Raw genomic sequence first — 27,546 nt, 5'->3', positions numbered from 1 at the left:
AAAATGATATAATTTTTTACATCCACATTGCATCATGTATAAAAATATGATTGATTCAGCTGAATATATAACTAATTTAATTTATAATTAAAATTTAAAATTAATAATTAATTTATTGAAAAAAAAAACATATTTTTACCCTATATTACATAACTATCTACTAAAAAAATTCTAATAAAAAAAGTGTCTATTTAATTGAACTAATTACAAATACTAATTGGTGTAAAATGCAAAGAATTTATGAATTTTATCGAGGATATGAACTTGGTGGATATACCTTGTGTAGGTGGAAGTTTTACTTAGTATAAAGGCAATGGGAAGGCAATGGGGAAATTTGATAGACTTTTACTATCTAGTAAGTTGATTTAGGATTGGTGTGTGATCGACCAAAGAGTGGGAAATAGAGACATCTCAAACAACTGCCTCGTCTGGATAATATCGGGGAAGGTTGATTGGGGGCCTATGCCTTTTAGATTAAATAATCTTTGGTTTAGCCATGAGGGCTTTAAGCCTTTTATTTTACAAGAGTGGGCTAAAATTGAAGTGGAAGGAAGAGGAGATTTTGTCATGTATGAGAAACGGAAAAAGTAAAAAATTCGTATTAAAGAGTGGAACAAAGAGTGCTTCGGATGGATCGACTTGAAGGTGAAGGAGAAAGTGGAAAGTCTAAATGATATGGACTCGGTACTGGCAGATCATTTCGAAGATGATAATGAGGAGGTGGTTTTGGATAGGTGTAATGTTTCAGGTGATATTTGGAAAATGCTTAATCTGAAGGAGAGCATCATAAGACTCAAATCGAGGCAAATGTGGTTGAAAGACGGAGATAATAAGAATATGAGATTTTTCCATAATGTCATGAAGGAGAGATATCGTAGAAATGCGACAACTTTAGTTGACGGGATGAACGAAAGGGTGGAGTGTTGAAGAGATAAAGGAGGAGGTCAAGAAGCATTTTGAGGATTTATTCAAAGAACAAAACACTGCCAGACCCGTGCCAGCAGGTATTGATTTTTAGAAGTTGAATGTTTTTGATAAAGAGTGGCTGGAACATGAATTTTCTACTAAAGAAGTTAGGGTTGTTGTTTGGTCTTCCGACAGTAACAAAAGCGCATGACCAGACAAATTTTCTATGGATTTTTATAAGCAAAATTGGGAGGTGATTAAGTAGGATGTTTATAGAGTAGTTTCTGATTTTCATGATAGAGCTAAACTAACTAAAGTCTGCACTTCTTCTTTCTTAACCCTCATTCCGAAGAATAATAACCCGCAATCTTTTTCCAAATATAGACCAATATGTCTTGTTTTGATTCTTGTAGCAAGGTTAAAGAAGGTTTTGGGATCTATTGTCTCTAGTAACCAAACTAGGTTTGTTCCGAGAAGGAACATAGCTGATGGTGTTCTGCTGGTGAATGAGGTATTGGATATGACTAAGAAGGAGAAGAGGAGTTGTGTGGTCTTGAAAGTAGATTTCGAGAAAGCGTATGTTTGTGTTAGTTGGAACTTTTTGAGGTTCGTCTTCTCTAAAATGGGGTTTAGGGAAAGGTGGATAAGGTGGATGAAAGGAAGTGTTTTCTTGAGTTCCATGTCTGTCATAATCAATGGGAGCACCACCAAGGATTGGATTGGTAACTCGTTAGAATTGACTTTTGAGGAGTTTGTGGATTTCCTTGACAATTGTGAGAAGGTGAAGTCCAAATTGAAAAGATTAATTGTTGCCGTAATTTGGATAGCGAAAGTTTGGACAATATGATTGATGAGGAATGCCTTCATTTTTAAGGGAGAGGACTTTAGTTTTGTTGAGTGTTTATTGACAATTACTTATAGATCGTGGAAGTGGTTATGCTTGAGTTGTAAAATAGCATATTTTTGTAATTTTTCCGTGTGGAATACTCTACCTCTCCTTTGTTTTAGGAGGTAGGTGTTTTTCGTTTATAGCTTAATAATATGCTAACATGCTTAATGTGAAGTTATTATTTTTTGGATCTGATGTAAGCATGGATTATGAATGATTGACTATAAACAAACAGGTATTTTAATAGCTTAATATGCTAACGTGCTTAATCTGAAATTATTATTTTTTGGATCTGATGTAAGCATGGATGATTAATAATTGACTATAAACAAACGGATCTTATAATAACTTAATATGCTAACGTGCTTAATCTATACATCATTATAAGTTTGTGGCAATGGCTGTACTTTGAAAGAAAGATAAAAGAAACAAGAATGGAACTACACATGAATGGGAGCGTTGAAGAAGCAAGCTATGCAAACAACTCCTCACTTCAGGTATATTTATATATCTAGTTACACCTATAACTATTTTACAAAAATATCCATATTTTAGGGTGACAAATAAATCTTTTAAATATATATGCTTTGAGTTTATGTGTTAAATTCTAAATATATACAGCGAAGGGTGATTTCTATGACAAAACCTTTGAGAGATGAAGCCATAACAAGTTTGTATTGCAACACACTGCCCAAAAGCTTGGCTATTGCAGACTTAGGATGCTCTTCTGGACCTAACACTTTGCTAGTGATATCAGAAACTATCAAGGTGGTGGAAAATCTTTGTCGAGAACATAATCAGAAATCTCCTGAGTATAAAATCTCTCTTAACGATCTACCAGGAAACGACTTCAACAGCGTATTTAAGTCTCTTGACACCTTTAAGAAAAAACTAGTAGATGAAATGGAAACTAAAATGGGTTCTTGCTACTTCTCTGGAGTTCCTGGTTCATTTTATGGCAGGATTTTTCCAGATAAAAGTTTGCATTTTGTTCATTCCTCTTACAGTCTTCAGTGGATATCAAAGGTTTCTTTATAGTTTATAATCATTAGTTATCTTTTCATATTCTTTTTGTATTCTATGTATATTATCGATAACTTTTGTTGATTGGTGATTAATTAGATTCCAGAGGGTGTAGACAATATCAACAAGGGCAATATTTACTTGTCAACTACAAGCCCTTCAAATGTTCTCAAAGCTTACTCCAAGCAGTTTCAAAAAGATTTCTCTCTTTTTCTCGAGTGTCGTGCCCAAGAAATAGTCGAAGGTGGTCGCATGATTCTAACAATTTTAGGAAGAAAAGATGATGATCCATCAAACAAGGAGTGTTGTTACATTTGGGATCTCATGACAATTGCTTTTAAGGACATGGTCCAGCAGGTACCGGTTCAAACTTGAATACCAGTGTTCAGCCTAATAATATCGGTTTTTGTCAGCTGAGATGAGATTTATAGACAATCAATTATGTTGCAGGGAGTCATTGACGAAGAGAAACTCGATAGTTTCAACATCCCAAACTACTATCCTTCTCCAACTGAAGTGAATCTAGAAGTTCTCCGGGAAGGATCATTCGCAATCGATAAACTAGAGGTTTCCGAAGTGAATTGGAACGCTCTTGATCCTAGGGAAGCTTTGGACATTGGATTTGAAATGTCGAAATCGTTCAAAGACGATGGATACAATATGGCACAATGCATCAGGGCTGTGACTGAACCTTTGCTAGTTTGTCACTTTGGTGAGAGTGTGATCGAAGAGATTTTTGAACGCTATACAAATATTTTAACCGATCGAATGTCTAAAGAGAGAACTAAGTTCACCAATCTTACCTTATCGTTGACTAGAAAACCGTGAGGAAGAACAATTTGGTTCAAGCTTTTATATTTTGAGTTCAAAATAAATTTCGAAAGTTTTGTTGGAGGTTAATTTGCAGCATTTTCCTAGCTAATGATTAGTTAGGAAATATTATGATGCAAATTAAAAATAAACTTTAGACGCATTGCTAAAGTGGTCTACCAGATTTAGTCTTGCAGGAGATTTGATTCATTAAGTCATCTGATGTTAATCTCAAAATGCTCTTTTGTCGGACTAGAACTCTTTACTGATTGTATTTTCTTGGCTTGTTTTATATTTGATTATGTTTTTTAGGATAAAGTGTATGTCCTCTCATCTCTTTTTTTAAAGAATTGATATAAATATTCTATTTCTAACACTCTAATTATGGTTTTCACCACTAACTAAACATCACAACAAACACAAGCAAAAGATTCTATGAGGTGGGAATGGGATAAGGTTTGTCGAGAGAAGGGGGCAGGGGGATTAGGGATAAAAAATCTAAAAGCTTTCAACCTAGCGTTATTAGGCAAATGGAAATGGCGCCTTATGGTAGAAAAAAACAACACTTGGTATAAGGTTTTAGCATGTAAGTATGGTGAGACAAACGGTAGGATTGGGGTGGCAGGGAGATATATTACTCAACATGGTGGAAGAACATTCAAAGTATCGAAAACGGGACATGGGGATTTGACCGAAACTGGATGTCAAGAAAGCTTAAGAGAGTGATAGGAAATGGGGAGGACACATACGTGTGGACAAATCCATGGAGTGAGAATGTTCCTCTTAAAGATAGGTATCTGAGTCTGTTCTCGATTTGTCAAGATAAAAACATAAGAGCAAAGGACTTGGCAATAGGTGCAGGTCAATGGAACTTCAATTGGAATAGGAATTTGTTCCGAGAAGAGGCTGTGTTAACGGAGGAACTGAAGGAAAAATTGCAAAGGATTGTCATTAATTGTGAGAAAGAGGATGGGGTGTGGGATTCAGGGGTATATAGTGTTAAAGAGGCGTATAGTGTAATAACGGAGAATTCGATTGATGTTGAAAGGCTGAAACTAGCAGAAATTTGGAATAAATTTGTTCCTTTAAAAGTAGCAATTCTGGTGTGGCGATTATTCCAAAATAGAATTCCATCTAAGGATAACCTACATAAGAGAGGGGTGTTGAACGGCTCTCAAACGGAATGTTCTTTTGGTTGCGGGACTGTAGAAAATGTTTCTCTTTTTTTTTTTAGTGTGATTTAAATCTGCAAGTTTGGACGGCGATCAATCGATGGTTAAACATCTTTACTGCGCTACATAATTCAATTATTCCAAACTTTCAGCAATTCAGCGAATTGTGCAGAACAGGCAGAATCAAGATTGAAAAATTCAATGTTATATGGTACACATGTATTTGGTTAATTTGGAAAGGGCGTAACGAGAAAATTTTTAGAGGAAAAGACATATCAGTTGAGCACCTAGTCGAAGAAGCAAATATTCTGTCATGGAATTGGTTGAAGAGCAAGGCGACGGGATTCAATTACTCTCTTGGGCAGTGGTTATGCAACCCAAGACAGTGCTTGGGGTTAGGTGGCTATAGTTCCATCCCGGTTCAGGCCGACACAACGGATGAAGACCTTTGTTATCGCGGACTGTTTTGTCGTGAAGTTTATGTTTGAATTGCGCGGAGTTGGAGCCTTTGTTATCGCGGACTGTTTTGTAGTCTTGTTATCAACTGGCTGTTTTAGTCTATTTCAATTGTAGAGTTAGTATTGGAGCTGATCATACAATGCTGTTATGAGTGTGTTTTTATGTCCAATTATTTTTCTGGTTCTTCTGCAAGTGCAAGTATATTGCAGCTTGGTTTGTAACAGACTTATTTAGCACTGCTTGTTCATTAAAGTAATACATTTCTTTTGGTTGTTTCAAAAAAAAAAACACAAGCAAAAGAGTAATAGAGATTAGACAATTCCTTATGCACCATATAGGATGGAAAACATCTCTACAAATTTAATGCTCTATCTCTAATCAATGTGGGATATTTTAGGATCTTCCTAATACAAACCCCAAAATATCCTTCTATATGTATATTCAAAGGCACTTTTATTCCATTTTCAATTATTTTTGGATATGCATATCCAAAACTACCATGAACCTACTTCGGATATGCAATATCCGAAATTTGCTCTGAATTTCTTAAAAACAACAACATTGCATTGTTACAATTCGAGAATCGTAGCAACTAAAATTAATATCTCGTATTATCCAACAAAATATAATGGAAATAAAAAATACGTAGATTAGAATAAAATATCGATACCATAATATAGAAATAGTTGTTCGGATAAGTGCAAAAAAATCATATTATCTAATACCAAAAAGTCATACATCAAAATCATATTATATCGTATCAATAAGTGATAATATTTCTTCAGGTAACACCAAAAAAATATTCAATCACAAATCATAATATTTCTTTATGTAACAGCAACAAAATATTCAATCATTTTCTTCATATAACAACTACAAAATATTATTAGAACATAACATATCTTTATATAATTTTTCGTCCGCTTTTGTTTTGCCAATATTTCTTTTATTTTCTCGGTGCTTATGTTATTCAACCATTTTTGTTTGGTCTTGTAGTAGATTTGTCTCTTCAACTTTTTTCTTTTCAACTATTTGCATAACACATTGAACCCATAGTTGTCGAATGTGGTCAATTGTCTCTTTTTCATACGACGAGGTCTGTGAATATCTACATGTTCGACAGATAATAAATTAGACAACTACATATTAAAACAATAATTACATGTTTTTCAATAAGTACATACAATGCGAAAATATTTTAAATTATACGACCTCATTGAATTTTTCAACAATGAAAACATCAACAATGTCAAACATACTCTTCATGACATGATATCCACATGTCCCTCCGTTATCTTGACGATGTGCCTACATATAAAATCTTAATTACAATAAGACAACAAAAACAACATTACAAAATTACAACATGACAGAAAAAATTGTTGCTACGAAATCTACAGGGGATATTATAGATGCAACACATGCAATGGTTGTTCAGCCAAAAAGCAAGTAGAGAGAAGTAGCGCATATTCATCAGTGATTCTTATCACCTATACTTCAACACACAACCTTCCAGATCTCACTGCCGTCTCCGCCATTGCCTCTCTATTTCTCTCCTTTTTTATGATGCTGATGTGATTGTGAATATACAAAGTACATTAATTTATTAATTTTTAGGTTTTCTCTCTAGTCTATTATTTTGAGTGTGTGATTTATATGTTTTTTGTCTTTCTGACTGATATGTAATATTTAAAGAGTAATGTTATTCTTACACCCATATTATACACCAATACTTACACTAAACACTGTTCATTGTATTTATACGGTGAACATTGTTTTATAAAATAAAATAATAATATTTATAAAAAATATTTTTTTTATTTTTAAAATAACCGTAGGTACGGACGACACTGTTCATGTCCGGACGACTACTATTCATGTGCGGACAGGACTATTCACGTTACTATTCATGAACAGTACTTTATAATAGTCACCAAATTTGGTTAATGCAATAATGAAATTGGTTAATGCAACATCCAAGTATTAAAAATAATTTTTAACCTCGACGTGCATTAACCAACTTCATTATTGCATTAACCAAGTTTTTACATTGCATTAACCAAGTTTGATGAATGCTAAAAATTATTTTTAATACCCGGATGTTGCATTAACCAACTTCATTACTGCATTAACCAAGTTTTTACACTGCATTAACCAAATTCGATGACTACTGTAAAGTACTGTTCATGAATAGTAACGTGAACAGTTCTGTACGTACATGAATAGTAGTCGTCCGTACATACGGTAATTTAAAAAATAAAAAATAGTTTTTATAAATATTATTATTTTATTTTCAAAAATACTGTTCACCCTATAAATACGGTAAAAAGTGTTTAGTGTAAATATTGATTTATAATATGGATGTAAGAATAGCATTACTCATATTTAAAACTTACTTTTAAAAATGGTTCATTTTAAATTTATTGTACTGCAAAACTGATGCAGCTTAGGATTTTATTCTATTGACCAATTAAGAAAAAAAAATCCAAATAACCAGGTTTAAAATAAAATTTACACAAAAAACCAGGTTTTCAGGAAAATTACCTGTATGACCAGGTTTTGCAGGTGGTCTCCACATAGGAGCCACCTGCGGTGGCGCAAACCTACAATTGTCCTCTTCATATGCGCCACCTGGGGTGGCGCCAACTTGTATTCTTTTCTTTCAAGACACCCGGGGTGGCGCATATGTGTTGCTTCTTTTTTTTTTTGTTTTAACATGTTTATTTTATTTGGTTTTTGATTTTTCTTAAATTGTTTTAACATAATTAAAAAAAACTATTAAATAAATAATTAGACAGGTAGTGTTTAATGATATAAATAGGGAAGAAACATTACAAATACGAGAAATACAGAAAAAACATTACAAATACGGGAAGTACGGGACAAACATTACAAATACGAAAAAAAAAGAATATTTTTAAAACATGGATATTATGCTATTCATGACCCCTCGGACCACGACCCCTCGGACCATGACCCCTCGGACCATGACCCCTCTGACCGCCAGTTCCGCAATCTGGAATTGTTCGAATCCGGTTGGAAGGTTCTCGACGACCCACTTCTCCACGACCCCCCTATTCCTTGGTTGTTCTTGTTGTGTCTGGGTAGGTGGGCCTCGGATTAGCCCTTCCATGCGCTCGTTGGACATGTAGTCTTGGATCCTACTGTCAAACAGTCGGGTCCCCATGCCCTCAAAGATTGGTCTTGGCGGTGGAGTTGCGTCATATGGTCGGTAAAACCCAGCGCTTAATTGGCCTTGGAAAAAAGGCATTGTTTGTTGGGGTGTGGTGTAGCCATATTGTTGGTGTTGTGATTGTTGGGGTGTGGTGTAGCCATACTGTTGGTATTGTGACGATTGAGTGATCATTTGCTCGTTTGGGTCGTATTCGTCATCTAGAAAATATAATAATTACTAGAAATTATCATACACTATAGATATCAGGATTCGAAGTTTAATGATGACGTTCAACCTATCGATAACGACTTTTACCAATTGAGCTAATTTTTATGAACAAGTTTTGTTTCTTATTACCGTATTTATACGGTGAACAGTGTTTTTTAAAAATATAAAAATATATATTTTATGAACAGTGTGTGAACAGTGTCGGTGAACAGCATTCGTAAACAGTGCTGATGAACAGTATGTTTAATTGTAAAATAAAGTTGGTTAATGAAATGTAAAAAATTGATTAATGAAGTGATGAAGTTGTTTAATAAACACTCAGATATTAAAAATAATTTTTAGTAGTAAAACAAAGTTGGTTAATAGACTACTCAGACTTTTAATAGTTATGAAGTTGGTTAATAAAATTTAAAATGTTGGTTAATGAAGTTATGAAATTGGTTAATCACATAATTTTGTTTACGTATCCTTCAATAAAAAAATTAAAAAAAAAATATTTAAAAAAGAAAATCTTTTTATAATATTTTTATAATATTTAAAGATTGGATTGAATTGAGTGGGTTCCCAGGTTGGCCCATACCTGCGAACACCTCTAAATAAACCTAATAATAAATATATAATGAAAATGGTAGACAAAAAGTGAAAAAAATAAAAGAAAAAAAGAAATGCATTAAAAGGCAAAGGGTGAGGGTTTAACCTTGTATTACATACTCGCTTTTTTACCCAATGAGCTATCTTTATAAGTTTGTGGCTGGCTGTAGTTAAACGCATATACATCAAAGCAAAACTACTTTGAAAGAAAGATAAAAGAAACAAGAATGGGACTACACATGAATGGGAGCGCTGAAGAAGTAAGCTATGCAAAAAACTCCTCACTTCAGGTATATTTATAGATCTACACTTATAAATAATGCAACTTTATAACTATTATTCAAAGCTATTCATATTTTAGAGTGACAAATAAATGTTATAAATATAAAATATGTTTACAGCGAAAGGCGATTTCTTTGACAAAACCTTTGAGGGATGAAGCCATAACAAGTTTGTACAGCAACACACTGCCCAAAAGCTTGGCAATTGCAGACTTAGGTTGCTCTTCTGGACCAAACACATTGTTAGTGATCTCAGAATTTATCAAGGTGGTGGAAAATCTTTGTCGAGAACTTAATAAAAAATCTCCTGAATATAAAGTCTTTTTGAACGATCTATCGGAGAACGACTTCAACAGCATATTTATGTCTCTTGATACCTTTAAAGAAAAACTGCACCATGAAATGAAAAATGAAATAGGTCCTTGCTATTTCTTTGGAGTTCCTGGTTCCTTTTATGGCAGGACTTTTCCAGATAAAAGTTTGCATTTTGTTCATTCCTCTAACAGTCTTCATTGGCTTTCAAAGGTTTTTTTATCAACATGAACTATCTTTTCGTATATTATATGCACTTAATTGTTGAATGGTGATTAATTAGGTTCCAGAGGGTGTAGAGAGCAACAACAAGGGCAATATTTACCATTCTAGCACAAGCCCTTCAAATGTCCTCAAAGCTTACTACAAGCAATTTCAAAGAGATTTTTCTCTTTTTCTCCAGTGTCGTGCCCAAGAATTAGTTGAAGGTGGTTGCATGATTCTAACAGTTCCATCAAGTAAAGAGTCTGGGTACATTTGGGATCTCATGACAATAGTTCTTAATGACATGGTCTTGCAGGTATTTTTTTTCTGGAGATAAAGTTATAATAATTATCAAAAATTCTAACATACTATCGTGGCTATCAGGATCTAAAGGATCTAAAGTCTAATGATGACGTTCAACCTACCCATAAGACTTTTACCAATTGAGCTAGTTTTTGCATTAAGAGATTAACTTGTCAAATTTATTAAATAATTGATATATATATATATATATATATATATATATATATATATATATATATATATATATATATATATATATATATATATATATATATATATATATATATATATATATATATATATATATATATATATATTAGGCATGGCAACGGGACGGGTCGGAGACGGTTTTTACCTCCCCCAAACCCAAACCCGAATCCTCAATCAATCCCCGTTACCCGCCCCAAACCCAAACGGGGATGGGGAATTAAAACCCAAACCCATCCTTAACGGGTTCGGGTTGGGTTCGGGTATCCCCGCCCCGCCACAATGTATTTCGTAAAATCAATTTTTTTAATAAAAATATTTACTTTTTCGAAAATTAAATTACATTATAAATAACAAAATAAAACAATCTCAAAAAATTTCATACATATATTTCAAATATTTAAAATAATAACTACAAATCAAATTATTAAAACATTAGCCACATATTTATTAATATAAGTTATGAAATATAAATAATAATGTACATATTGAAATAAACGAGGCGGGTTCGGGAACGGGTTCGGGGTGGGTACTAGTGTCCCCATTACCCGACCCATCCCCATGTTTTCTAATCGGGGAAAACCCAAACCCGAATCCAAACCCAGTCAAAGCGGGTTTTCCCCGTCAACTTCGGGGCAGGTTCGGGTGGGTACCCGTGGGTCTGGGTTTTATTGCCATGTCTAATATATATATATATATATATATATATATATATATATATATATATATATATATATATATATATATATATATATATATATATATATTCAATTATGATGCAGGGAAGCATTGACGAAGAGAAATTCGATACTTTCAACATCCAAACATATTTTCCTACTCCATCCGAACTAAATATGGAAGTTCTCGAGGAAGGATCATTCGCAATCAATAAAGTTGAGATTTCTGAAGTGAATTGGAATGATCTTGATTGCGGGGAAGCTTTGGACATTGAATCTGAAATGTCAAAATCGATCAAAGACGATGGATACTATATATATATATATATATATATATATATATATATATATATATATATATATATATATATATATATATATATATATATATATATATATATATATATATAAGCATGCCTAATTAATAGTGAATCTATATTTCTATTCCCATAAAATAGAGTAATAGGCCTGGTAATCATGACGAATAGAGAAATGAATAACGTTGTTCAATTGGTTGTTAAAAAACAAATCATAAATGATGTCTAAAAATATTCTTAAATGATATGTAAATTTTTTTTACATTATTAATGCAAATTAATTAATTTTTATAAATATTTTTTAAATAAAATGAAAAAATTATTCTACATTTTTTATGTGACGTATATAATTAGACATTCACCCTTTATCTATTACTTTTTATTTTCAAATATTTTTTTTAAAGTTATAAGAATAAATAATATACCAATTTAAAACGGTTTTTTGGAATATCTTCCTAATGTTAATTTCGCAAGAAGCAATTGACATATATCACTATTAAAAGATAATCTAACAAATAATACATGATTATACTATTAAATCAAAACTATAAAATTATAATTAGAAAAGTTATTCACCCAAAAATAAAAAGAAAAATGATATAATTTTTTACATCCACATTGCATCATGTATAAAAATATGATTGATTCAGCTGAATATATAACTAATTTAATTTATAATTAAAATTAGGCTTAATTACAACTTTGGTCCCCCTATTTTGTCTTTTTCTCGATTTTAGTCCCCCATTTTTAAAATCACGATTTTGGTCCCCCTTTTGAGTTTTCTATTGAAAAAGAGATAGGAATATGGACTAATTTTGCAGAAAAAAACAAAATAGGGGGACGAAAATTGCACAAAAAACTTTAAAAGGGGACTAAAATAGTAATTTTTAAAATAGAGGGATAAAAATCAAGAAAAAGACAAAATAGGGGGACTAAAGTTGCAATTAAGGCTTAAAATTAATAATTAATTTATTGAAAAAAAACATATTTTTACCATATATTACATAACTATCTACTAAAAAAATTCTAATAAAAAAAGTGTCTATTTAATTGAACTAATTACGAATACTCATTGGTGTAAAATGCAAAGAATTTAGGAATTTTATAGAGGATATGAACTTGGTGGATATACCTTGTGTAGGTGGAAGGTTTACTTAGTATAAAGGCAAAGGGAAGGCAATGGGGAAATTTGATAGATTTTTACTATCTAGTAAGTTGATTTAGGATTGGTGTGTGATCGACCAAAGAGTGGGAAATAGAGACATCTCAAACAACTGCCTCGTCTGGATAATATCGGGGAAGGTTGATTGGGGGCCTATGCCTTTTAGATTAAATAATCTTTGGTTTAGCCATGAGGGCTATAAGCCTTTTATTTTACAAGAGTGGGCTAAAATTGAAGTGGAAGGAAGAGGAGATTTTGTCATGTATGAGAAACGGAAAAAGTCAAAAATTCGTATTAAAGAGTGGAACAAAGAGTGCTTCGGATGGATCGACTTGAAGGTGAAGGAGAAAGTGGAAAGTCTAAATGATATGGACTCGGTACTGGCAGATCATTTCGAAGATGATAATGAGGAGGTGGTTTTGGATAGGTGTAATGTTTCAGGTGATATTTGGAAAATGCTTAATCTGAAGGAGAGCATCATAAGACTCAAATCGAGGCAAATGTGGTTGAAAGACGGAGATAATAAGAATACGAGATTTTTCCATAATGTCATGAAGGAGAGATATCGTAGAAATGCGACAACTTTAGTTGACGGGATGAACGAAAGGGTGGAGAGTGTTGAAGAGATAAAGGAGGAGGTCAAGAAGCATTTTGAGGATTTATTCAAAGAAGAAAACACCGCCAGACCCGTGCCAGCAGGTATTGATTTTCAGAAGTTGAATGTTTTTGATAAAGAGTGGCTGGAACATGAATTTTCTACTAAAGAAGTTAGGGTTGTTGTTTGGTCTTCCGACAGTAACAAAAGCGCATGACCAGACAAATTTTCTATGGATTTTTATAACCAAAATTGGGAGGTGATTAAGTAGGATGTTTATAGAGTAGTTTCTGATTTTCATGATAGAGCTAAACTAACTAAAGTCTGCACTTCTTCTTTCTTAACCCTCATTCCGAAGAATAATAACCGGCAATCTTTTTTCGAATATAGACCAATATGTCTTGTTTTTTTTGGAGTCTTTATAAAATTTTATCCAAAATTCTTGTAGCAAGGTTAAAGAAGGTTTTGGGATCTATTGTCTCTAGTAACCAAACTAGGTTTGTTCCGAGAAGGAACATAGCTGATGGTGTTCTCCTGGTGAATGAGGTATTGGATATGACTAAGAAGGAGAAGAGGAGTTGTGTGGTCTTGAAAGTAGATTTCGAGAAAGCGTATGTTTGTGTTAGTTGGAACTTTTTGAGGTTCGTCTTCTCTAAAATGGGGTTTAGGGAAAGGTGGATAAGGTGGATGGAAGGAAGTGTTTTCTTGAGTTCCATGTCTGTCATAATCAATGGGAGCACCGCCAAGGATTGAATTGGTAACTCGTTAGAATTGACTTTTGAGGAGTTTGTGGATTCCCTTGACAATCGTGAGAAGGTGAAGTCCAAATTGAAAAGATTAATTGTTGCCGTAATTTGGATAGCGAAAGTTTGGACAATATGGTTGATGATAAATGCCTTCATTTTTAAGAGAGAGGACTTTAGTTTTATTGAGTGTTTATTGACAATTACTTATAGATCGAAGTGGTTATGCTTGAGTTGTAAAATAGCATACTTTTGTAATTTTTCCGTGTGGAATACTCTACCTCTCCTTTGTTTTAGGAGGTAGGTGTTTTTCGTTTATAGCTTAATAATATGCTAACATGCTTAACGTGAAGTTATTATTTTTTTGGATCTGATGTAAGCATGGATTATGAATAATTGACTATAAACAAACGGGTATTTTAATAGCTTAATATGCTAACGTGCTTAATCTGAAATTATTATTTTTTGGATCTGATGTAAGCATGGATGATTAATAATTGACTATAAACAAACGGATCTTATAATAACATAATATGCCAACATGCTTAATCTATACATCATTATAAGTTTGTGGCAGTGGCTGTAGTTAGTTGAACTCAATAGCATTAAAGCAAAACTACTTTGAAAGGAAGATAAAAGAAACAAGAATGGAACTACACATGAATGGGAGCGTTGAAGAAGCAAGCTATGCAAACAACTCCTCACTCCAGGTATATTGATATATCTACACTTATAAATAATGCAACTTTATAACTATTTTACAAAAATATCCATATTTTAGGGTGACAAATAAATCTTTTAAATATATACAGCGAAGGGTGATTTCTATGACAAAACCTATGAGAGATGAAGCCATAACAAGTTTGTACTGCAACACACTGCCCAAAAGCTTGGCTATTGCAGACTTAGGATGCTCTTCTGGACCTAACACTTTGTTAGTGATCTCAGAAACTATCAAGGTGGTGGAAAATCTTTGTCGAGAACATAATCAGAAATCTCCTGAGTATAAAATCTCTCTAAACGATCTTCCAGGAAACGACTTCAACAGCGTATTTAAGTCTCTTGACACCTTCAAAGAAAACCTATACCATGAAATGAAAACTGAAATAGGTCCTTGCTACTTCTCTGGAGTTCCTGGTTCATTTTATGGCAGGATTTTTCCAGATAAAAGTTTGCATTTTGTTCATTCCTCTTACAGTCTTCAATGGATATCAAAGGTTTCTTTATAGTTTATAATCATTAGTTATCTTTTCATATTCTTTTTGAATTCTATGTATATTTTCGATAACTTTTGTTGATTAATTAGATTCCAGAGGGTGTAGACAACATCAACAAGGGCAATATTTACTTGTCAACTACAAGCCCTTCAAATGTTCTCAAAGCTTACTCCAAGCAGTTTCAAAAAGATTTCTCTCTTTTTCTCGAGTGTCGTGCCCAAGAAATAGTCGAAGGTGGTCGCATGATTCTAACAATTTTAGGAAGAAAAGATGATGATCCATCAAACAGGGAGTGTTGTTACATTTGGGATCTCATGACAATTGCTCTTAAGGACATGGTCCGGCAGGTACCGGTTCAAACTTGAATACCAGTGTTCAGCCTAATAATATCGGTTTTTGTCAGCTGAGATGAGATTTATAGACAATCAATTATGTTGCAGGGAGTCATTGACGAAGAGAAACTCGATAGTTTCAACATCCCAAACTACTATCCTTCTCCATCTGAAGTGAATCTAGAAGTTCTCCGGGAAGGATCATTCGCAATCGATAAACTAGAGGTTTCTGAAGTGAATTGGAACGCTCTTGATCGTAGGGAAGCTTTGGACATTGGATTTGAAATCTCGAAATCGTTCAAAGACGATGGATACAATATGGCACAATGCATCAGGGCTGTGACTGAACCTTTGCTAGTTTGTCACTTTGGTGAGAGTGTGATCGAAGAGATTTTTGAACGCTATACAAATATTTTAACTGATCGAATGTCTAAAGAGAGAACTAAGTTCACCAATCTTACCTTATCGTTGACTAGAAAGCCATGAGGAAAGAACAATTGGTTCAAGGTTTTTATATTTTGAGTTCAAAATAAATTTCGAAAGTTATTTGTTGTAGGTTAATTTGCAGCATTTTCCTAGCTAATGATTAGTTAAGAAATGTTATGATGCAAATTAAAAATAAAAATTTAGAAGTATTGCTGAAAGGACTGTTAATGATCAGATTTAGTCTTGCAGGAGATTTGATTCATTGAGTCATATGATCTTATAATTCATTAAGTTTTATATTTGATTATGTTTATGAGGATGAAGTTTATGTCCTCTCATCTCTCTTTTTTGTCCCTTATGAACATTAAATTATTATAACTATTAAAAAAAATAATTCTATTTTAAGAGAAAAGTATAAAGATCAATATAAATATTCAATTTCTAACACTAATTTTGGGTTTCACCACTAACTAAACATCACAACAAACACAAGCAAAAAAGGAATAGAGATTAACAAAGTAAGGGGCTAGCAAACATCCAAGCAACAAATGGTAAGAAAATGGATAAAAGAATACAAGAAGCCTAAAAAACATGACCCCCTTCATTTTGAGAATGTGTAAGTTTTACCGAGAAATCATTTTCAAGATCAAAGAATCACTATCAGTCTATCACCACAAATTCCTCATTAGTAGACTTCAATCCTATTAAAATTAATTAATTTTATAATCTTTAGATAGTCCAAACCACAAAGTATTAGACAAAGTTAAAACTTACAGTTTATTGGTGTTTTTAGTAAAAAAATCACGAGTTTTAGTTCAATTGTAGGATTAAACTCGACAATCCTAGCCATACTTTGTGTAAAACATTTTGAGAGAATTGCACATTGCTAGAAAAATTTATAATAAAAGTAACAAAAGAGAAATAGTAAATGCGCTTAATTTAACAAAAGCAGGCAAATTAGTAAATAATAAAAAGCAATTGAAATGCTTGAATTAAAAATGAAACACAAGTTCATACAGTTTTCAAAAACTCGATATCTCAATGAATCGGATGCATGCAAGAGTTCTAAAGAGAACAAAATAAAATGTAAACCTTGATTACAAAGTTGAAATTTACATATATACTGAGTACATCATCAACTGTCACCAATGTAGAAAGAGTAATTTACACCCGTTTTTATACATTTAACACTCTGATCATAATCCCATCGTGATGAATTGCGATCCTGTTCAGCGGATGAGTTACTGTCTCTCGTTTAAATTTGAAAACCAGTGGTTGTTAGAGGAAGATATCAATGAAACAGTGGAGACCGGCTAGAACATTAACAGTAATAGTGAGCTGGTTGTGCGTATCGGAGGTTGTGCGGAGGAGTTACAAAGATGGAGTAGAAGGAAGAGGGCGCGATTTATGGAAGAGGTTAATGAATGTAAAGTTGAGATGGAGTATTATCGACAGATGAGTGACCAAGATAGTTTGCAAAAACTGTTAGAGATTGAGAGTAAACATAACAGGCTGCTTGTTCGAGAGGAAGCTTATTGGAAACAACGTGCAAAAATGCACTGGCTCAAAGATGGCGACTTAAACACCAAGTTTTTTCACATGACAGCTACAACAAGAAGGAACTTCAAAAAAATTACGATGTTAGAGGATGATCATGGGAGTGAGATTCGAGATCCGGCGGGACTGAGTAACATAGCAACAAGTTACTTCCAGAAGCTATTCCAAGAACAACATGGACAGTATGACCCTGTGTTACAGTACTTACACCCCAAAATTACAAATGAAGATAATATTAAGCTCCTTGCTCCTATTACTAAAGAAGAATTATTCGAAGCTTTACGCCACATACATCCGGATAAAGCCCCGGGTCTCGACGGCTTTATTCCGGCCTTTTATCAACAGTTATGGAACAATTGCAGTGATGGCATTTTTGTAGCGGTTTCGCATTGGTTGGAACGAGGTTTTTTTCCCAGCAGCCTCAATGATACGAATATTTGCCTCATTCCCAAGTGTGATAGCCCGACGAATATGAAGGATTTACGCCCTATCTCGCTCTATAACGTGGTGTATAAAGTTGTGTCAAAACTGTTGGCTAATAGATTGAAGGGTTGCTTATCTAAATGTATTTCAGAAGAACAATCTGCCTTTGTGGAGGGGAGATCCATCATTGATAACTCGATGATCGCTTTTGAAGTCATTCACAAGTTAAAGCGTAAAAAGCGTGGCAATATCGCAGAGTTAGCTTTAAAAATCGATATTAGCAAAGCCTACGATCGGGTGGACTAGGGTTTTCTGAGAAATGTTCTGTACAAAATGGGTTTTGCGGACAAGTGGTTGCAATGGATGATGATGTGTGTGACTTCGGTGAAATACTCTGTCACGGTTAATTCAGATCGTGTAGGACCTATTCAGCCAGGGAGGGGTTTGAGGCAAGGAGATCCGCTCTCTCCATACCTCTTCATTCTTATAGCAGAAGGCCTTTCTGCGCTTATAAAAAGAGCAGTGGACAAAGGAGACATTCATGGGATCCGTATCTATAGAGGGGCACCTATGGTGTCCCATCTACTTTTTGCTGACGATTGTTTTCTTTTTTGCAGAGCCAATCTTTTTGAAGTAAGAAACCTCATGAATATTCTTAAGGTGTATGCAGAGGCGTCTGGTCAAGATATTAACATGAATAAATCGGAGGTTTTTTTCAGCCGCAACATTAGCCATCATGCTCAGGAAGATCTTTCCCGAATCATGGGTGTGAGACATGTGTTGGGTACAGGTACTTATTTGGGGCTGCCTTCTATGATTGGTAAAAGCAAGAAGTCTACTTTTACATTCATCAAAGATCGTATCTGGAAGCGTATTAATTCTTGGAGAGGTCGACCAATGTCAAGGACAGGTAAAGAGGTAATGATCAAATCAGTCCTTCAAGCTATACCGGCGTATGTTATGAGTGTGTTCATCCTTCCGGACACTCTGGTGATTGATATAGAGAGGGTGTTGAATGCGTTCTGGTGGGGTGGAGGTAGTAATAACAAAGGGATTAGGTGGTTAGCATGGGAAAGTCTTACTTATCCTAAGAGTGATGGAGGATTGGGTTTTCGAGACTTCAAAGCTTTTAATATGGCGATGGTAGCAAAACAGGGTTGGAATCTTTTGACCAATCAGGATACCTTAGTAGCAAAAGTATTTAAAGCTAAATATTATCCTAATTCATCCTTTATGGCGGCAAAGTTAGGTAATAACCCAAGCTTTGTATGGAGAAGTATCTGGAAAGCTAGAGATGTGTTGGCCATGGGTTTTAGGTGGAGAATTGGGGATGGAAGTCAAGTTCAGGTTATGAGGGACCCTTGGTTGAGAAGCGATGGAGGTAGATGGATGGAAGCCCCTCAAGGGTACCATATGTATACTATGGTGGTTAAGGACCCCATGCTTCCTAACGTCAAGCAGTGGGACCTCGATAAAATTGGTAATCTCTTCTCCCCTGATGTTACTAACAAAATCTTACAGGTACCACTCTTGGAGGAGGTTATTGAGGATGGAGTAGTTTGGAAGGCGGAGCAACATGGTGCCTATACTGTTAAAACAGGTTACAAGTTGTGGTTGCAAAGTTGTCGAAACTATAAAGGTAATGGAGTAGAAGGAGATTGGAGAGGTTTATGGAGGATTCACGCGCCTCCTAAATCCAAGCATCTTCTTTGGAGGATTTGTCGAGGTTGCCTTCCTACTAGAAGTAGACTGAGACAGCATTATGTTCCTTGTCCTACTTTTTGTCAATTATGTGAGGGGGAAGTGGAGGATGAGCGACATATTTTCTTTGATTGTGCTCTAATATCTCATTCTTGGTCTGTAGCAGGTCTTGAAGATGTGATTAGCCCGAGACTTGCTTCGACGAATGAAGCGAAAATAATTATTCATGATATTTGTAGCAGAGAGGATAAGAGGACTGCGGGTAGAGTGGCAGTTATGTTATGGGTGATTTGGAATAATAGGAACAATTGGATTTGGAACAATGAGAAGAAAGATGCTAACCAATTGGGAATGCAAGGGTACCACATGTGGAAGGATTGGTTTATGGCTCAAAATTCCCGTGATTCGGAGGCGATTATCGATCAACAGATAAATCATGTCAATAAGTGGCAGCCCCCAATAAGTGGATGGGTAAAATGTAATGTTGACGCGGGGTTTAATACACAGTTGGGAACGACTAATAGAGGTTGGTGCTTTCGTGATAGTTCCGGAAATTTCATGTTGGCAGGTACCTCGTGGGATGTTGGAATTTTTACTACCACTGAAGCCGAGGCGTTGGCTTTGAAGGAAGCAATTCAGGTGGCTATTGGGATGTAGTTGGATCGTATTATTTTTTAGAGTGACTCTCAATTAGTAGTGCATGCCGTTAACGCTAGTTTTGCAGGTAACTCTGAATTTAGTTTGATCATTAATAGTATTAAGCATCTTCTTGTTTCTCACCATAACTTTGAGGTTAAGTTTGTTAATCGTCAAGCGAATTCGGTGGCTCATAGCTTAGCTAGGGTGGCCAATTCTTGGTCTCGACGAATGATTCTCCATATGATTCCTCCTTGTATTGAACTTTGTTTGAATAATGATATGAATTAAGTTTGTTTGTGTCAAGAAAAAAAACACTCGTTATTAGATGGTGTAAATTTAAAGGGTGAGAAATATCTGACGAATTTAGATCCATTTTAAAATGGGTGTAAATAAAGGATATATTACATCCTTTTTTAATTTAAAGAAAACAGTTGTAAATTGTTACATATATACATTAAAATTAAACGAATTTATTACACCCCATTTGTTAAAAATCTAGTGTAAAATGAATAATATTTTCTATGAATGAGAATAAAGTTACACCCTTTTTTTTTAAATGGGGTGTAAAAATATGGTATGTTACACCTTATTTTAGTTATCCTTAGTGTAAAATATTTGATAAATATATTATATTTAATTTAATTTACACCTTATTTTTTAAATCAAATATTTTTGTTTACCGCTGGACATTCAGTAAACAAATACCTTATAATATGTGTAAAAGAACTCGATTTATTTTTTGATAATATTTTTAAAAAATAATTAAGCCAAATATTTTTATATAACATTCATTCAATAAACAAAAAGCACAATCATAACAAACATATTCATATATAAGTCTTACATCAAAATCATATTATCTAATACCAAAAAGTCATATATCACTAGTGCAAAAAGAATAATATAATTTTAAAATTTACATCCAATATACTAAAATCGGGTGTAATTAAGAAACGCGGTGACAATTTTATGAATAAAGTGTCATTTTAAGTATTATCAAGTGACAATATACACCAAATATTACAAAAACGGGTTAAAATTAAAAATATTATTATAATAAAATCTCTATTACTCCCATTAAATTAAAATTAGGTGTAAATTTATATAGATTAAAAATAATTATTTAATTTTATAACTCAAATATTTAATCTATGTGACATATTAACAATTAATTTAAACATTATAGCAAATTAATGAATGAATATTAATGGGTCTAAATTTATTAGGTGAATAAATTAATTTAAATATATTAACAAATTATTCATTTTAACAATATGATCATGTTCATTTTAAAGTAAGGAAAAGAAAATAACATGAATTCATCTTTTCACCGAAAAATGCATGCATTTCACGGAACCCTTTTCACCGAAAAACATAGTGATGTTCGACAACGCAGTGATGATCGGTAACACAGTGAAACTCTTCTCACCGAAACAGTGACGACAACGAAGCTCTCTTCTTCTCCAACACCGCACTTAGATTCATTCGCTTATTTCACTGAAACTTTTCTCACCGAAACAGCGACGACAACAAAGCTGAGAGGAAACCATTTCACAGTGACGACAACGAAGCTGAGAGAAAACCATTTCACAGTGACGACATTGGTAGGGAATAATTATGGTTTAATACTTTGAGCGACATTGGTATAGCTAAAGAATTAGGGTCTTATACTCTCAAATTAGTTTCTATTGCTAAGGAAGTTTTTGTTACTTATTTGGAAATTGGTTCATAAATGGATTATTGGTTCACAAATTAGTTCCTACTGTAGTGGCAAAAAAATTCGAGATTAAGCTATTGATTAACTTAACTCACAAAGCAAGAGCTACCATGGAACTTTATTGTTTTCCAAAAGAGGAAACAGGAAAATATCGATAAAACCTACAAAGAGAAATTTGGATAAGGGGGTTTATTATGCAAGGGGAAGGTATTAACACTCCTTACATCTCTGGTACTCCATAGGAACCTTTTTAAAATCTCTATGTTAATGCTAAAGCAGTTTGTTTGCAAAAGAATGAAGAGATGAGAAAATAAATGTTTTTGTTACTTTTTTGTGTGTGCTCGGCAAGACTTCGATATGTCTTGTGTCTACATACCATCCATGTGCAATAATGAAATCAGAGTCTCGTAGTTCATGGAGATAGTAACCACAGAGGTGTGTTGATTGATTTTACTTGTGAAAAGGGGTCTAATTGCACTTGGTAGAAAAAGACGAGTTTGAAATGGGTGCTTTCACTTGCGCTTGGGCAAAGAGATGCATCGCGCTTGGGCGGACAATGAAGTGATGAGGTTGAAGTCGTTTTTAGATTTTTGAAAGTGTTTGAATATGATTAAGTTTTTAAACTTTTATTTGAGAAAAGGAGTTTTCGCTCATTTGACAAAGAAGGTTTATTATGAAAAGAGTTTGAAGTTTGAAAAACAAGGTTGATGGTGATGCACAAGGCAATCGACTTACAAAACATGGGGTATGACTTGTTATATTGACCAAGAATGCAGTGGCATGGTCGATGACGATGCACAAGACAATCGTCTTACAAAGAGTGGGCTAGGGCTTGGTATATAGACCAAGAGTGCGGGGGTTCACAATCTATTCATGCAAACTAGCAAGCAAGCAAATAAAGCTAAAGATAAAGAAAATGGTAAAATTATTTACAAGGCTTCGGAAATGGGGGAAAAAACTTGCCAAATGGGGATGAAACGAAAGTAAATTAAGTCCATACAAACAAGTTTATAAGTCCATACAAGCAAGCATGCATGATTAAACATGAAAGCATTGAATTAAAAGGGTAAGTGTACTAGCCAATGACTAGTCTTCTAAATGACCAATCAGAACGATTAATCGAGTAGGTCTCACTGTAAGAAAGCCTAAGATTAAGCTATAAATGTGTGCAAGTGTGCGTGTGTAAGTACGGTTGATTGTGATGCTTAAGAAGCGATCGACTTATGGTGGAAAATGGCTTGGAACCGAGTATTTGTTCTTGAAAAAGTTTAATGCATGCAATGCTTAACATTAATAAAAGAAAGTAGTAAAATTATTACATCATAATGGGGAGTGGGATACATTTGTATCGAATGGGGATAAAACACTTACTACAATATTACAAAATTCAAAGGGGAATTTTAAAGCGAAATAAAACGATAAAATGTACAAGAATTAGGTAACTTGCTAGTATACACAAGAAAAATCCAAAGACCTCGAAGTAGTACCTCAACATAAAAAAAATATTAGTAATGATATGTAATATTTGAAACTTACTTTTAAAAATGGTCCATTTAAAATTTATTGCACTATAAAGCTGATGTGGCTTAGGACTTTATTCTATTCGCCAATTAAAGTTACTTCATTAAAGAAGTCAATTGGGTGACTGCGCCATAGAAGCTCCCTAATATTAAACCTAGGGGTGTTCGCACGTTGTGTTGGGTCTAATTTGATTAAATCCAATACCTGACCCAATCAATAGTCTTTGGTTTGGGTTGAGTGTTCAACCTGTACTTCTAAGACTAAACCCGAACCAAAACAACCCGCTCATCAATGGATTGGGTTGAGTTGGGTTCGTAGGTCACCCACTAAATATAATTTTTAAATTTTAAATAAAATACCAATTTAATTAACACATTTATTTTAAAAAAATATTTAAAAAACATAAAATTTTGTATTTAATTTGAATAAAGTTTATCATTTAATACCTAAAAATTCTTTTACGATTCAGATCAAGTAAAAAATTTTACAAATGGTGTAAAGTATAATTTAAAAGATAAGATATATCTCTCTTTGAATAAATAAATTTGATCTCTCAATTTTGATTTAGACTTAAACTTTTACGATTAATAAAAACCATAATTATATTTAAAAAATATATGCATTGTAAGATTTATGCTAAATAATTTATAAATAGAACAAAATAGAAATATAGTGACATGTCAATGGGTTGTGTTCGCGGGTTTATGGGTTTAAAACTTCAAACCTGTTACCTGAATCAAATACTAATGAGTTTGAATGGGTTGGTTCGGATAAACCCGTACTTGATTGGATTGGATAAAAATAAAGGTTGGATTGGATTGAGTGGGTTCGCAGGTTGGCCCATACCCGCGAACACCTCTAAATAAACCTAATAATAAATCTATTAATAATTACTATATAACACCTCTAAATAAACCTAATAATAAATCTACTAATAATAATTATATAATGAAAATGGTAGAGAAAAAGTGAAAAAATTAAAAGAAAAAAAATGCATTAAAAGGCAAAGGGTGAGGTTTTAACCTTGTAATACTTACATACTTACTCGCTTTTTTACCCAATGAGCTATCTTTATAAGTTTGTGGCTGGCTGTAGTTAAATGCATATGCATCAAAGCAAAACTACTTTGAAAGAAACAAGCATGGGACTACACATGAATGGGAGCGCTGAAGAAGTAAGCTATGCGAAAAACTCCTCACTTCAGGTATATTTATATCTCTACACTTATAAATAATGCAACTATATACATAACTATTATTCAAAACTATTCATATTTTAGAGCCACAAATAAATATTATAAATATGTTTACAGCGAAAGGCCATTTCTTTGACAAAACCTTTGAGAGATGAAGCCATAACAAGTTTGTACTGCAACACACTGCCCAAAAGCTTGGCAATTGCAGACTTAGGTTGCTCTTCTGGACCAAACACATTGTTAGTGATCTCAGAATTTATCAAGGTGGTGGAAAATCTTTGTCGAGAACTTAATAAAAAATCTCCTGAATATAAAGTCTTTTTGAACGATCTATCGGAGAACGACTTCAACAGCGTATTTAAGTCTCTTGATACCTTCAAAGAAAACCTATACGATGAAATGAAAACTGAAATAGGTCCTTGCTACTTCTTTGGAGTTCCTGGTTCCTTTTATGGCAGGACTTTTCCAGATAAAAGTTTGCATTTTGTTCATTCCTCTAACAGTCTTCATTGGCTTTCAAAGGTTTTTTTTATCAACATGAACTATCTTTTCTTATTCTTTTCGTATATTATATGCACTTAATTGTTGAATGGTGATTAATTAGGTTCCAGAGGGTGTAGACAACAACAACAAGGGCAATATTTACCATTCTAGCACAAGCCCTTCAAATGTCCTCAAAGCCTACTACCAGCAATTTCAAAGAGATTTTTCTCTTTTTCTCAAGTGTCGTGCCCAAGAAATAGTTGAAGGTGGTCGCATGATTCTAACAGTTACAGGAAGAAAAATTGATGATCCATCAAGTAAAGGGTCTTGCTACATTTGGGATCTCATGACAATAGTTCTTAATGACATGGTCTTGCAGGTATTTTTTTTTCTCGAGACAAAAATGATAATAATTACTAGAAATTCTCATACACTATAGATATCAGGATTCGAAGTTTAATGATGACGTTCAACCTATCGATAACGACTTTTACCAATTGAGCTAATTTTTATGAACAAATTTTGTTTCTTATTATACACAAAAATTAACTTGTATATATATATATATATATATATATATATATATATATATATATATATATATATATATATATATATATATATATATATATATATATATATATATATATATATATATATATATATATATATATATATATATATATATATATATATATATATATATATATATTATGAACAATGCGTGAATAGTGTCGGTGAACAGCATTCGTGAACAGTATATGAACAGTGCCGATAAACAGTATGTTTAATTATAAAATAAAGTTGTTTAATGAAATATAAAAAATTGATTAATGAAGTGATGAAGTTGTTTAATAAACACCCAGATATTAAAAATAAATTTTAGTAGTAAAACAAAGTTGGTTAATAGACTACTCAGACTTTTAATAGTTATGAAGTTGGTTAATAAAATTTAAAATGTTGGTTAATGAAGATATGGAATTAGTTAATCACATAATTTTGTTTACGTATCCTTCAATAAAAAAATTTAAAAAAAAATTATTTAAAAAGAAAAATATTTTTATAATATTTCACTGTTCACAGTATTGTATTTATGAAAAGTTAAATACGGTGTGGTGTAGGTGTATGGATTAGGTGTAAGAATAATATTTTTCATATATAATTATGATGCAGGGAATTATTGACAAAGAGAAACTCGATACCTTCAACATCCCAACATATTTTCCTTCTCCATCTGAACTGAAGAGAGAAGTTTTCGAGGAAGGATCATTTGCAATCAATAAACTGGAGATTTCTGAAGTGAATTGGAATGATCGTGATTGCGGGGAAGTTTTGGACATTGAATCTGAAATGTCAAAATCGATCAAAGACGATGGATACAATATGGCACAATGCATCAGGGCTGCGATTGAATCATTACTGGTTTGTCACTTTGGTGATAGTGTCATTGAAGAGATTTTTTATCGCTATAAAAATATTTTAAATGATCGAATGTCTAAAGAGGTAACCAAGATCACCTATCTTACCTTATTGTTGACTAGAAAACCTTGAGCAGCAACAATTTGGTTGAAGGTTTTATATTTTGAGTTCAAAATAAATTTCAAAAGTCTTGTATCATTTTCCTAGCTGGTAATTAGTTATCAAATGTAATGTTAAAAGTATTGTTAATCAGATTTTTAGTTTTGCTGGAGATTTAGTTCATTGAGTCATTTGATCTTTACTATCTGTATCTCAAAATGGTCTATTGTCAAACTATAATTCTTTACTATATTGTAATTTCTTGCTGGTTTTTTATTTGTATATGTTTTTAAGAATTAAGTTTAAGTCCTATGAATATTATATTATTAAAATTATTTCAAAATTTTTAAAGGTTAACCGGAAAATTAAAAGGTTAACCGAGAGCAAAATACGGATGTTAAATTTCATTTTAGTTAGAGCTCTCAATCGAAAGAAAAACAACATGCGGATACTTTAAAAATGTTATTGTCGAAAATTGAATCCATAATCAAAACAAGCTTTTTTACTTATGTTGTCATTCACTACAAGAAATATGTTCTCCTGCGACGTATATTAGCGGCGTGTTTTACACGTCACAAGTTGCGACGTGTTTCCCACGTCACCACAAACTTTTATAATAAAAAAATCAATCCAACGTTATAATCAGACGTGTCAGAGGTGGTTTTTTTTAAACACTTGCGACGTGTGGATCACGTCGCTACTAAAAAGTAAAAAATAAAAAAAAATACAAACTTTAACGTTGTAGCTGAAGGGAGATTTGAAA

General features: G+C 33.2%; 3 protein-coding genes and 1 pseudogene across 3 annotated transcripts; all 4 read left to right on the top strand.

The window, feature by feature from the left end:
* Positions 1-675: 675 nt before the first annotated feature.
* LOC131644642 (S-adenosyl-L-methionine:benzoic acid/salicylic acid carboxyl methyltransferase 3-like) lies at positions 676-3,646 on the top strand (annotated as a pseudogene).
* Positions 3,647-4,329: 683 nt separating this feature from the next.
* LOC131644633 (S-adenosyl-L-methionine:benzoic acid/salicylic acid carboxyl methyltransferase 3-like) lies at positions 4,330-11,552 on the top strand (the record flags this gene model as incomplete). The annotated part of the gene is made up of 5 exons (XM_058915190.1): positions 4,330-4,731; positions 9,424-9,543; positions 9,655-10,059; positions 10,130-10,366; positions 11,343-11,552. Coding segments are annotated over exons 1-5 (1,374 nt in total), but the record flags the coding sequence as incomplete, so codon positions are not given.
* Positions 11,553-14,649: 3,097 nt separating this feature from the next.
* On the top strand, positions 14,650-16,254 carry LOC131608409 (S-adenosyl-L-methionine:benzoic acid/salicylic acid carboxyl methyltransferase 3-like). The gene is made up of 4 exons (XM_058880186.1): positions 14,650-14,764; positions 14,867-15,271; positions 15,361-15,618; positions 15,712-16,254. Exons 1-4 carry the CDS (start codon positions 14,702-14,704, stop codon positions 16,087-16,089), a joined length of 1,104 nt encoding a protein of 367 aa, XP_058736169.1. The 5' UTR covers positions 14,650-14,701; the 3' UTR covers positions 16,090-16,254.
* An 8,474-nt stretch (positions 16,255-24,728) lies between these two features.
* Positions 24,729-27,042, top strand: LOC131644610 (salicylate carboxymethyltransferase-like). The gene is made up of 4 exons (XM_058915163.1): positions 24,729-24,791; positions 24,900-25,304; positions 25,387-25,644; positions 26,439-27,042. The coding sequence occupies exons 1-4, from the start codon at positions 24,729-24,731 to the stop codon at positions 26,814-26,816; spliced, it is 1,104 nt and encodes a 367-aa protein (XP_058771146.1). The 3' UTR covers positions 26,817-27,042.
* The last annotated feature ends 504 nt before the right edge of the window (positions 27,043-27,546 follow it).

This window comes from Vicia villosa, linkage group LG1, assembly GCF_029867415.1.
Source record: "Vicia villosa cultivar HV-30 ecotype Madison, WI linkage group LG1, Vvil1.0, whole genome shotgun sequence".
In the NCBI taxonomy this organism is placed as follows: Eukaryota; Viridiplantae; Streptophyta; class Magnoliopsida; order Fabales; family Fabaceae; genus Vicia; species Vicia villosa.
Note: the sequence above shows the minus strand (reverse complement) of the source record. Positions and strands in the feature narration are given on the sequence as shown.